Below are 13,105 nucleotides of genomic sequence, written 5' to 3' on the forward strand. Positions count from 1 at the left end.
ACCGGCTTCTATATAGGTTATTTTCCTTAGGTTAGTTTCCTGGAACTATTCCTTTTATAATTTGACTAAATTAATGACGGTAGTCAATCCGTAATCCAAGACTAATGCAAAAGTAACTCAAAACGTAATAAGTTACAACCTTTAAGGTAACTTTGTAACTTATTACAAAGTATACATACATTACAATTTTTATTATTATGTCATTGTTTTATTAACAACATTTTCTAGAATATAATCATACCAGAAATATGCCTACGTTGTGATGACTGATACCAGAAGGTGGCAGTAACGCGACATTAACGCACCGACCGCCCTTAAACCTCAACGAAGAAGAAAAAGACGAAGGCCGAAAAAAGAGAAGTCGAAGAAGAAGAAGGCGAAGGAGGGGAGCAGCAGCCTGGAAAAACAGAGTGAGACAGACGAGTGATCACCGCCTGCAAACGTCTTCACATGGGTAAGAAACAGCAGAGATACAAACGAGGAGGCTACAGTGACAGGACGACGAGTTCTGTGGCGAGAAAATGCGTAAAACGCGGCTCATGTAGCCATTAGTGAACAGAGTTGATGTAATGTGTGCTTGGTGTTTGGTGGAAAGTGGCTAAGCTCCGTTAGCACATTATGAAGTGTTGGATTAAAACACAGCAGCAGCAGCACTGATACAAATATGAAACATGAAATGTGTGAGTTATATTTCTGCTTTTAGACACGAAGAAATCACCCACAGAGCTTCAGTCGGCTTATTACTAGCTAATATGCTCCTGTGGTGAAAACAAATACATTTTTAAGCATTTTAACAAATAAAGAGTAACATTTTAAATATTGGAGTATACCAGCTGTGTGTGTTCTGTTGTGAACATTATATGCTTTTCTGTTTGTACTCGACTGTTGATTGGTGAGTTAATATTATAGCTGATCAGTTAATAATATAATCAGGATAACCAGAATGACATATCAATAACATGTTGCCAAAGTTCAAGGTCATGTCTCATTACTTATATTTAATCTAAACAAAAGCATAACGTTGTAATTCATCTCTACTGTGAAGAAGTGGTTGAAAATAATATTAGATTAGTCAATGTATATCTGCAAATTTATTTATAAACTACCTTTCAGAGAGACAGCAATTCAAAGCTGTAAAAAAAGACATGAGGAAGAAGAATAGAAGGAGGTAGAGTAAAGTAGAAGATCAAGATAAGATAATAAACAGAAGGGGAAATTACAGAGGAGCACTATCATAATTATTTCAGTAAAATGCAGTGGAAGCCGGAAAGAACTTGAATGTATGTATATGTATGCAGACCATCCCCAGATGAAAGGTCTCTCTGTCGTCCTCTGCTCTGCTCTAACATCTGTCTTCCTGCAGTTGGACTGTAGCACACCAGGAGCTGGGATGCGGATCCGGCTGCAGGGTCCCGGCCACGCTGCCAGCCTTCTCGCAGAGCTCAACAGCTGCCGCCAGTCGCGTCGTTACTGTGATATACTCCTGCAAGTTGGAAACCGCACGTTTGCAGCGCACCGTGCGGTGCTGGCCTGCGCCGGTGCGTATTTCCGCAGCCTGTTCGCCCGGGCGCCAGCGTCATCCACCACTGCCCTCTCTTTGGAGTTTATCTCCCCTGCCAACTTTGAGAAGGTGCTGACTTTTGTCTACACTGGGGAGATTTACACTGATCTCATAGATGTCGGCGTACTCTATGAGCTGGCTGAGAGGCTGGGCGTTAGTGAACTGGTCCGAGCCTGTCATGCAACCTTCCCTGATCTGCAAGCTTCTGTGTCTGCAAGCTGTAAAGCTAACAGTCCTGGGGATGTCGCTCTGGACTCTAGCATGGTCGCTGCTGATGTGTCCTCTGTGGCAGCTGTTGGTGCAGCTTCTGTATCTGCATCGTCTGTGTGTTCCTCTGCCGCCTCCTGCTCGTCTTTGTCTTCATCGGCTGGTCTGTCTGCTGCCCCGACACCTGCTGCTGCTCCCTCACCTCTCTTCCAAGTGCGGGCTGCCAGGACCAGTCGTGAAGCTCACACTGAGGTTCTGTCTCTGGACCTGAAGGCAGAAGATATCCAGTCTCATATTGGCTATGGGCAGATGTCAGCAGATCATCAACTACCAGGAGGACATCATTTAACCAGCAGGAGCCAGTCCAGTCAGAGTGACAGCATCCTGCCTCCAGGGCCTGTGCTGCAGCTGAAGACTGAACAGGGGCTGGAGGAAGAGGAGACAGGAGGCAGCTGTCAGGAAGGTAACAGAGACAGACAAATGGTTTCTCAGAGCACAATCAGCTCTTTGTCTCAGAGCTGCGAGCCTGCACCGTCGGACTCCTGCTCCTTCCCTGACTCTTCGGCTCAGCTTGGAGCTGAGATGTGCGCTCCGACTTCATCCTCAGGAGAGACTCTGGGCATCCAGCAGGTGGGATCAGGGGAGAGCAGCGTAGCGGATGTGCAGAGGGATGGCAGGCTGATGTTCGGAGAGGAGGAGGAGGTAGAGAATGAGGCGGAGAGGGAGGCTCTGCAAGGTAATGGAGCAATAGAGGGGTCAGAGGACGAGCAGTGGAGACAGCTGGCGGGTGAGATCATCGAGCTGAGCGATGATGAGAACTTCATGGAGGAGGGAGATGAAGAGGATGATGAAGATGACCTGGTGTGTGTGGAGAACGGAGAGGGTGGGAACTTGAGCAGCCCGGTAATGTCTTATTAATGCGTTTCGATCATTGGATGTGACAGCACTTACATAATTACTATTACTATAACATACTATTTTTCTTTTTTCCAGGTAATGGGAAACATGGTGTCATGTAAAGCCTGTGCAGTGCCTCTCCCAGCAGACCCGGCTGCCATCAGAAGACACGCTGAGACCCATCTGACAGAGCTCGGTCTCTGCAAAGTGTGCAGGGCCTCGTTTTCGGATCACGCTGCCGGCGTCACACACTGCCTCTCTCACACTGGGGTGCAGCTCTTCACCTGTGAAATGTGTCACCTACACTTCTGCAGCCAAAATAAACTGCTGCGCCATCACCGCCAGACATCCTCCAGCTACACCATACCACAGAGGGCGCTGAGCAGCAGCAGCCAGGGCCTGAGCTCCGAGCTGCAGTGTGCCGTTTGCACCAAAGCCCTCAGCAAAGACTTCCAGGTTGGTGATGGACAATTAATGTGTTATTAAATCAGGTTTGATGAACATTCTGGTCAGTTTGATGCAGATTTTTAGAGTATAGACTTTCCCTCATTTTGCAAGCTGGAAAAGAGTGGCAAATAAATCAGAATCGATTAACAGGCAGTAGGTTGTTTGGTTACAGTCAGTCACAGATTTCAAGCCTTCCTGTCGTTTGTTTCAGTCAGGTCTAGTGCAACGTAGAAGTTAATTTGTTGAACTCAAAGACACAGATAAAATCAAGCCATGTTATTGGCATTGTTTACCAACCCTGTTGGTCTGGAAAGGAGCTAGTTGTGTAGTGGTAGATACAGTAGACACTATTGAAGGAGTAGAAGAAGAACACAATTTAATTTAACTTTAATTATAACTGTTTCTAGAAATGTTGGGCTATAGTCTAAAATCTGTAAGATGTCAGATGTGTGATTTAGTTACACCTATAATTGATTAAACATTGAACATACCAAAAAAAAGATTTTGAACTTGATATTAAACATTTTGGGTGGTGTGCACCAAAACCCTCTCAAGGACTTCCAGGTTGGTGATGAACTTGTAATGTGTTTATTAAAAGTAGAAATCACCAATCATCAGAAAACATCAGTGAGCAAATACATTTTGGACCCTGACTTTTTTGGAAACTGGGTTGTAGATTCTTTAACCCTTCAGTTAGAAATCTTGTGTTAGTATCACTCACTGTGATTTTTAGGATGTTAGTATGAAATAGGAATAGGATAGAACTGGAAATGTACAGTGTGGGTCTTCACAAGACTAAGCACGAAATGAAACCCACAGTATGTTGAGACGCCTGTTTGTTTAACCAGTAATTGCCAGAGACCATCATCTAAACCATCTGCCCTTTAACCAGCTGCTACACCTGCTGCTTTCATGTGGTTCTCACGTTTGCTTCATGTGGGTTTCTCCTTCAGATGGTCAGAGACCACCTGCTGAGCCATGTGTGTTCCCAGAGCCTGAGCTGTGGCGTGTGTCACCTCCCACAGCTCTCCCTGTGCTCCCTGCTGTGGCACGCCCTCGCACACCTCTCCATGCCAGTCTTCGCTTGCCCGCACTGTGCCCGCTGCTTCGTGGAGCGCCCCCTGCTGGACAGACATATGACTGCACACGCTGAGGAGGCGGCAGCGAAAGAGAGGGAGCGATCAGCTCTGAGGGCTTACAGAGTGGGGGCAGATGGAGTTGGAGGAGGAGGGATGGCAGGAGTGGAGGAGCTGCACTGCTTTCTTTGCCCACAGACTTTCTCCTCCTCCTCTGCCTTTCAGTACCACCTCAGCCTGCACACCAACGAGTCCCCGGGGAGTGAAGGAGGCCCTGAGAGCCAGGGCTGGTTGGGCAAACGTAAAGCTGATCAGTCTCTGGAGTGCCCCCCGTCATCCTGCTCTTCCACATCTCCGCGGGACGCTGGGGGGCTTGTCAAGATGAGCAACATGGGTTTGACCTTGGGAGTGGGCTTCAACATCCCAGATAAGTTTTTTCAGGGGCCAGTACACAGCTTGTCATCTGGGGGCCTGACCAATGGGAGTTCTGGGCACGATGGGGGAGTCGGAGCAGCAGGTGTTCGTGGGAAATGGTACCGGTGTCGCTACTGCGGTAAACGATTCGCCCACTCTGGGGAGTTCACCTATCACCTCCGCATCCACACGGGGGAGAAACCCTACCAGTGCAAAGTGTGTCTGCGCTTCTTCAGGGGCCGCTCCACCATGATCTGCCACCTGAAGACGCACGCCGGCGCTCTCATGTACCGCTGCACCGTCTGCGGCCTTTACTTCTCCACGCTTAAGCTGGTGTCGTCACACATGGAACTGCACAAGGACCACCTGCCCCCGGACTTCAACATCGAGCAGACCTTCATGTACAACGATCACTCTAAAGAGCCGCTTCCCACTGTGGACACCTGATCGACTCTGGCGTCGGTCTCATGCTCCTGTCCTCGTCCAGCTTCACCTCTCTCTGACACTAACTAACTCTGTCTGGTTGTCGTGGACCACATACTACATATAATAGAGTAGGGCTGTAACTAACCATGACTTGTTTTGTAAAATGTCAAAACAGAGAAAAACTCTTGTAACTGCCAAGAACTCCAGCTGAAATCTTTAACTTGCTTCTTTTGTCCAAATAATAGTATAAAACCCGAGTGAAGTCTCACATTTGAGAAGCTGAAATCAGACTTTTGGCTTTTCTGCTTCATAAAAGTACTACAGAAATTGTTGAGGAGACATTTTCTGTCAGCTGAGTTATTGGTTCATTGTTTGAGCTCAGTAATAACTGACTAGACTTTTAGAATGTAGTGAACATGTAACTTTTCAGATTCCGTTCACCGAGTTGGTGAACTAAGATAAAAAAAGAAGCCACTTGGTGGCAGTGTGTCCTGTTGTGTGTCAGTGAAAGAAGAGAAGCTGTTGACTGTCCCGCAGTACTCTGCTTCTGTCGTCTACTCCCAACATGTGTGTCTCTTTATAACTTAAACATCAGGATAGGTTTTTAATGTTAGTGACTGATAATGACACTGTTATTAAAGTAGCACCTCATTGTAGCATAGAATTTATTTTCATATATTTGCAGTCACTATTTTCACACAGTTTTTTATGTCGAGTTATCACCACACAGATAAGACACGAATAGTCACATGAAGGAGCAATTTATATTTTTCTTTAAAAAAAAAAACATTTTTGATGTTGAAGAGGCATCTTTATGCAGTGGTGGGAAGTAATTATGTACATTTACTTAAGTACTATACTTAACATAGAGTTTTAAGCTAGTCCTACCTTTTTATAAGCTGCACTTATAAACACAGTGAGCAACCGGGTGTCTCTGATAGGGAGGCTGTTGTTGAGGACAGCTGCCATGCAAGGAGCAGCTACCTGGAGGCTCAGTGTCTTTTCCAAGGCACGTGGACAGTAGGAGCTGGGATCCATCCACCTACCCTACACACACAGTTTGTCTTCACTGCATTTAAAATATTTTTATGATAACTACAGTTGCTAGTTACTTTCAGAATCGGATTAATAATACAAAATATAATACAACCAAAAGACTTTATCGATCCTTGGTGTGAAACACAAACCATTCAGCAGTATGCCAAGTAATCATAATGATATTTATTAGATACAAAAGATATGATCAACAATACAGAGTATAAGAGGTTAAAATAAGCCCTGTTGTCACTGAATGGAATTCTGTGTAAAGAGTTCTTTTATTTATTTTTGATTGTTAAGGATTTTCTCAGTTGATACTTTACACTTTACTGAAGTGCCATTTTGTAACAGTATATCTATGCCTGTGCTCCTTTTACTTCAGTAAATGATGTAAGTACTTCTTCCACCACTGCCTTTGTGCTTCTAGCAAATGCCATTCACTCACACTTTTTGGAGCACGTGAAGCACGTTCTTACTGTCAGAAGACGTTACTGTAAGTGCCCATCACATATCTGTCGAAAATTTGTTTATTACCTCATATTTATAAGAATTATTTATTATTTTTATGCTTTTGTGTTTAAGTTTGTTCTTCCAGATCTATAAAGCAATGAACGTTGGCTCTTTTTTTTTAAGGGGGGTTTTCAAAAAGAATAAAAGACTGTTGTTGTCCCTAAATGATTTTTTAAAACCTGTTTTGGACCTTATACCACTAAACCCACCTATCATCAGGTCTACAGTGATGAATTTGCAGTAATCTGCATAATGTTGTGAACCTTCTGCTTCCAGGGTTTAATGACCTTTGCCCTTTTAAAACCCTCTCTCTTCCTGCTATTGTGCCATTTGTGAACTGACAGCCCCCGACCCCCCTCGACCCCCTCCTTTTTCTGCCTTATCAATTTAAGTGTGGAACATGGAATTCCACATGGAGACTGGAGTGGAAGTAAAATGTAATAAAGATGCGATGGCAAAGTGCAAGAACAGCACATTTGGTAAAATAAACACATGAAGCTTTGATGCCCAGGCTGTTTCATTGCTCTGCGCTGCTGTTATAAAATGCAGGTTTCCAGGTTAGGTGGATAAAAAGCAGTGTTTGCGTGAGGTTTATTGCAGATTAACAATATTTGCACACTACAGCAGCAGAATCAGATAAATAAGCATTTACTAATGTGGGCTGGGGTTTATCTGTTGTGTCATGGGACAAAACGCAGGTCTGTTCAGCTACATTATCACATTTGCAAGATGTTTATGTGAATTTGAGCATTGCTCTTCTCTGACACGGGAGAGATAGATTTGTTTACACACACACATTCCTGGTGTGGTACTATTCTTCCTCTGTGCCATGAAATTTTAGATGTTACCATGAGTTCCTGTGGGAGTTAAGCAGCTTTAAGGAAAAAAAACAAAGCACAAACGCTTCCTTCCTTCCTCTGTGAGGGAATTCATCAGATATGTGATTAAAGAAAAACAGGAATTGGATTATGAGAGAAAGGTGTTGCTGAGCCCATCTCTAACATAACAGGACAATGAGTCAGTGACCAGAGTGACATGTCGTCTCTGTGTCTCTGGTATTCTGAAGCACCGGGACTGGAGTCTGTTCTGTCAAATCTTCCCTATGTGATTCTTATGATCCGACGTCAGACTGGCTGGTGCTGGTGTTACTTAATTTGCGCTGCTTCCCCAGTTCCCCACCGCCTCCGTTGGGTGCATTGGGCTGGTCTCCCCCTCCCATTGGAACCCCGGTGCCCTCTCTGGGTATGCAGTTCACCACCGCGTTGACCAGGTTGTCGCGGAAGCTCTTGCTTAGAAAGTTGTAGAGGATGGGGTTGGCGACACAGTGGAAAAGAGACAAGCCCTCCACCACGGTAAATGAGAAGTAGAGGATTTCCACTGTGTTGCAGCTAAAGATGTAGGGGTCAAGGTCATCTATGACAAGCAGGAATATGACCAGATGGTAGGGCAGCCAGCACATGACAAACACTAGAGAGTACACATGCACCAGCCACACGTCCCGCCGACCCTGCACATCCGGAGCAGTTTTAACTGCGCGAGCGATCAGCACGTTACAGGTGATGATGACGGCGGCGGGGACCAGGAACTGGAAGATGATGCAAAAAGCAGCCACAGACACAAACCATTCGCTATAGTTGTGCTCGGGCACCATGTAACAACCAGGTTCATCCCACTCCAGAAGATCCACGTGGACGTTCTCTAGGAGAGCCAGGAAAAAGGAGAACACCCAAAGGCCTCCACAGAGCACCCAGCGCCGCCGACCCACCACAGGGAAGAAGCTGGGAGACGAGGGTCTGGTCAGGGACAGGTAGCGCTCCAAAGTCATGGAGGCCAGGAAGAAGGAGCTACTGTAGAAGTTGACCGTGTAGATGAGGTTGGTGACCTTGCAGAGGAAGCGGCCCCACAGCCAAACCTTGTCCATGGTCACCTCCATCATAAAGAAAGGCAGGATCACAATCACCATCAAGTCCGACAGGCTCACATTGATGATGCAGAAAAGAACCCCGTTGGCCGAGTGGCGTCGACGCCAGTTGACCCAGACAACCACCAAGTTCTCCAGCAGGCCCACCATGAAGATGAAAAGGTAGAGCAGGAAGAGGGCGATGCGCCGGTAGCTTGCATCGAGCTGGATGGTGCACTCGTAGACAAACCATGGTGTGCCGTTGAAGTATTCATGTGAGTGGTTGTACTCGCCGGTCATGGTCTGGAGTGAAAAGCAAAGGAAAAGTGTCACAGAGCAGAGTTTAATTTACTTTGGGGTTTAATCTGATTATGTTTTCAGATGTTACATAACAGAAACACCGAGAGGAGGAGGGTGGCAGCCGTGCTGTGGTTACTCAAATGGTTTAAAGAGGTGGATTTTAAAACCTCAGCAGGTTATCCAAAGCTACTTTAAAGCCAACATGCAACTCAGAACATGAATGTCTCACATTGAGCTGCTGGGTGCACAAATACCTGCTTTATAATACTCACACACACATAAGAATCAGCAGAACTAGAGATGTTGTCCTTTCTTTTTGTCTTAAATCTGGTTATTATGTTTCACAGTGTAACTCAAAGGTCAACACTGACATCATGAGAGGGAACTTAGCAGATTTTACACCACTTCCTCTGGCGACACAAACGGCTCTGACATTTTTTAATGTAATACTATTTTCCAAGCCTGTAACTGACTGAGTTCCCCTTTCAATATGGACAGTTAAGATGGACGTAGCTCTAATAATACAGAAGAGGGTTTAGTCATACCTTACTATGATGATGAGTCTGCTGTAGATGAAGATGGCAGGTCCTTCCAGCTCTGATGCAGAGAGCAATCTGAACCATCAAGTAGCCGACAGTTTCCCTCTCCTACCTCATTAACCCCCACCCCCACCCCACACACACTCTCTCTCACACACACACACACACACACACACACACACACAGATCCAACAGGACATCCTTAGTGAACAGTGGGCAGACGTGCAATAGTCTTGGGACACCCACACACAGCTAGTTAGTTCCAGTTGCTGTTGTTAAGACTAAGAGATATATTCCAAAATGTATATTTCATGCTAGTGAAGAATAAAAAAAAACAACTGTTTCACACTGACTTTAAATCTGATGTCTTTTTCATATTTTTTGAATAATTTCTTTCAAAAGTTTTTTTATATCTCTTTAATAAATGACACAAATTTGGTGTACAGGGTTTGATTATTTTTGTAAGTTTTCTGACATTAACACAGGGTCAAAACTATATGCACCACACTCCAGACATTCAAGTTCTAAGTTTCACCTTTAACAGTCTCTTTTGGCAGCCATTAACAAGCTTCTGCTCGAGCTCTGTTGGATACTTCACCTCTCTTCTTGGCATAACTAGTGGAGCTCAAATCAATTTGTTTGTTCAATTGAATTTAATTTTCAATTCAGTTTATTTATATAGCTCCAAATCACAACAAAAGGCACCTTATAGTGTAATGTTCAAGACCTTACAAAATATAACTGTATGCCGAATTTTCATAGACAACAACACAACAATCACACTTGAGCAGCACCAGGTGACAGTGGAGAGGAAAAACGTACCGGTAATACCTGCAGAAAAGTACAGAGAGATAGAGGGAGACAGAGAGGAGGAAACACAACTACAGGAGAGAGAAGACACAAAGTTAATGACATGAAATGGTGGCATTTAAATGGATAGAGGAGAAAAGGAGAGAGGAGAGGAGCTCAGTTTATCAGTAGAGGTCCCCCAGCAAGATTAACCTATATCGGCATAACTAAGAGATGGTTCAGAGTCACCTGATCCATCTCTACCTATAAGCTTTATAAAAAAGGAAAGTTTTAAGTCTAGTCTTAAATGTAGAGAGGGTGTCTGCCTCCCGAACCTGAACTGGGAGCTGGTTCCACAGGAGAGGGGCTCAGTGTATCAGTAGAGGCCCCCAGCAGACTAACCTATAGCAGCATAACAGAGTCATCTGATCCATCTCTAACTATAATGATGAGAAGCTACAGTAGGAGAAATGTGATCTCTCTTGCTAATTCCAGTCAGAACTCTGGCTGCAGCATTTTGGATTAACTGGAGGCTTTTTAATGAGTTATTGGGACATCCCATTAATAAGGAATTACAATAGTCCAGTCTGGAAGTAACAAATGCATGGACTAGTTTTTCAGCATCACTTTGGGACAGGATGCTCCTAATTTTAACAATGTTTCTCAGGTAAAGGCAGTTCTAGAGATTTCTTTGATGTATGAGACTCAGAGAGACTCTTCACAGTATTACTTGATGTCAACATTATGTCTAAGGTAGGCATATGATGAGACATCGTGTCCTTGTGGCGATCTCATTTCTTTGTTCATGTGCTCAGCTGTAAATGTTATTTGAGTTTACAGGTGTTGACTTTTGAGCAGGGGCTTCTCTCTAGCAAAGCAGCCTTTCAGTCCATGGTGACATACTGCAATAACTGCATGAATATAGACAGTGACAGGATTAATCCGTTCATGGCAGGCCTGTGCCATGATGGTTCCTGGGCTGTTCCTGACCATCCAAATGTCACATGTCCAGTTTGGGTTTTCTTGGAAGGGGCTCCACCTCCCAGTACCTTTATTTATGTACAATGGTTGTTGGAATCTGCAGTTGTTTAGAGACATAATACAAGAGACATAACTGAATCGTGTAAAAGCTTATTGGACTTTCCAGTTGTGTAAAAAATCGTTTATGAATGTCTTCCTTAGAGTCAAGTACGAGGGATGCACAAGAGCCATGCTAGAAAAGCACTGCAACTCAACTATGTTACGATCAGACTGGGCTTTAAATACAATATGCTTGTGAGGTTGAACACTCTAAGGCTCGGTTAATATGTGACCTAGCCAATGTTTGCTTCAGTAATAAGTAATAATCCCATTCATCCATCCTGTTTATCTATGGGTCATTTTTTCTGAGCTTAATTTGTCCCTAACTGTGGTACGATCTCTAATGACAGTTTCTTTTACTTCAAATGATACTGTAGATATATTATATACATCTGGCTGCTACAGAAACACTAAAAACAAGCACCACATAGCAGGGAACAATGCCAGGAAGCTTCCCCACACACACCCTGTGGTGCATAGGGGAGCCTGGGGTACTTCACTGAGGAAGAGGGCTTACTATCACATGTGTTCTACAGTCTTTGCCCTAATTCTTTACAGATGTCGACAGCTGTTGTGATTTCACTGGACTGTTTTGGTTACCAGGCGTGAACAGGGGCACGAGAGGACAGATTACCTAAAACTTCATTTAAAATAACCACAACCTCATCACATTATATGTAGATGCCTCAGCGATAGTAACCCTAACCCTGAGCGTAAAGTTAATGACTATGTTGAACACAGTCCGGAGAGAAAACAACATGTTTGCATTGGCCATGATTCACGCTGATTAATGGGATCGGATCTGTGAACATGCACTACATTCAGCCTTTCTAGATCTGTCAGCAGTTTCTATCCTGCTCACCCCCTTGAGCTACACTCACCCTCTATCTCACTGCTCATCCTGCCTCAATCCTATTGTCTAACTCTGTTCAGTTTCTGGTGAAATGAGTAGGAACCAGTCAGCAAATTCTGTCCCCTCTGCTGAAACAGGAAGGAAACAGTCAGCAGAAACGCATCTTCTGGAAAGAGTTGGACATAAGGCAGAGCATGACCCTCACTGTGTTCTTATCTGATACTAGAAGAAAAAAATGAAAAGAAATGAAGCTGCCATGCAGCTATGGGCTATCTGATGTTCTGTGCTGTCCCCTAACAGTAAACTACCCCAGACATTACGTTGGTACACAATGACTAACAGGATATACCTAACATTCTAATGTTAAAGCAACAGTATGTACTTTTAATGTATTAATGTGGAGTGGTGCTGTCATAGGTCTTTGATCCAGACTCATCGAATAGCACTGGCAGCAGTACAGAGATAATGCAGCTACTCACCTATTGTAATTTAATGAATAAAACCTGCAAATGCAGCACAATGAAGTGTAAACAACCACTAAGACAGACTGTGATCCCAAACCACTTTTTGACATGTTCTGGGACATATATCTTTTGGAGTGTATCGTAATTGCTAATGCTACCCTGACAAGGAAGTTACAGGAAAATATGTCATCAGTGCAGGACCTAGTGGTTGTTTTGAGGAGAGCACGTTATGTTGTACAGTGACTATAATAAGTATTCACCCCTTGGATGTTTCCACCATTTATTGACATTATAAATCAATCATGGTCAATAAAAGTTGACGACTTTGATAAAAGAATTTCAGAAAAATACCTCATTAACAAAAACTGTCTGAGTCTGTGTGGATAGGTCTCAATTAAGCTTGCACACTGGAGTTTTATGCCATTTTACTCTGCTCAAGCTCTGTCAGGTGTGAGCAGCCCTTTTCAAGTCCATCCACAAATTCTCTATTGGATTGAGGTCTTGACTTTGACTCTGTCACTCCAGAACATTCACCTTGTTGAAAACAAATCTTCTCCCAAGCCGTAGTTGTGGTGATGTGCAGTGTTTGGTGTGCACCAAACGT

General features: G+C 44.1%; 2 protein-coding genes across 2 annotated transcripts; one reads left to right on the top strand and one right to left on the bottom strand.

The window, feature by feature from the left end:
* The first annotated feature begins 349 nt into the window (after window positions 1-349).
* Window positions 350-6,041, top strand: LOC113167659 (zinc finger and BTB domain-containing protein 39). The gene is made up of 4 exons (XM_026368448.1): window positions 350-454; window positions 1,364-2,671; window positions 2,762-3,121; window positions 4,066-6,041. Exons 2-4 carry the CDS (start codon window positions 1,391-1,393, stop codon window positions 5,047-5,049), a joined length of 2,625 nt encoding a protein of 874 aa, XP_026224233.1. The 5' UTR covers window positions 350-454; window positions 1,364-1,390; the 3' UTR covers window positions 5,050-6,041.
* Window positions 6,042-6,234: 193 nt separating this feature from the next.
* Window positions 6,235-9,412, bottom strand: gpr182 (G protein-coupled receptor 182). The gene is made up of 2 exons (XM_026368449.1): window positions 9,322-9,412; window positions 6,235-8,779 (listed from the first exon to the last, which is right to left on the bottom strand). The coding sequence occupies exons 1-2, from the start codon at window positions 9,397-9,399 to the stop codon at window positions 7,688-7,690; spliced, it is 1,170 nt and encodes a 389-aa protein (XP_026224234.1). The 5' UTR covers window positions 9,400-9,412; the 3' UTR covers window positions 6,235-7,687.
* Between the last annotated feature and the right edge of the window lie 3,693 nt (window positions 9,413-13,105).

This window comes from Anabas testudineus, chromosome 7 (genome assembly GCF_900324465.2).
Source record: "Anabas testudineus chromosome 7, fAnaTes1.2, whole genome shotgun sequence".
NCBI classification, from domain to species: domain Eukaryota; kingdom Metazoa; phylum Chordata; class Actinopteri; order Anabantiformes; family Anabantidae; genus Anabas; species Anabas testudineus.

Bases quoted from the DNA above. Each gene is read 5' to 3' on its own strand.
- LOC113167659 (XM_026368448.1), top strand. From the start codon at position 1,391: ATGCGGATCCGGCTGCAGGGTCCCGGCCACGCTGCCAGCCTTCTCGCA. The intron at 2,672-2,761 runs GTAATGTCTTAT...TCTTTTTTCCAG, and splicing joins GTGGGAACTTGAGCAGCCCG to GTAATGGGAAACATGGTGTC. The intron at 3,122-4,065 runs GTTGGTGATGGA...TTTCTCCTTCAG, and splicing joins CCCTCAGCAAAGACTTCCAG to ATGGTCAGAGACCACCTGCT.
- gpr182 (XM_026368449.1), bottom strand. From the start codon at position 9,399: ATGGTTCAGATTGCTCTCTGCATCAGAGCTGGAAGGACCTGCCATCTT. The intron at 8,780-9,321 runs GTATGACTAAAC...TTTTCACTCCAG, and splicing joins AGACTCATCATCATAGTAAG to ACCATGACCGGCGAGTACAA.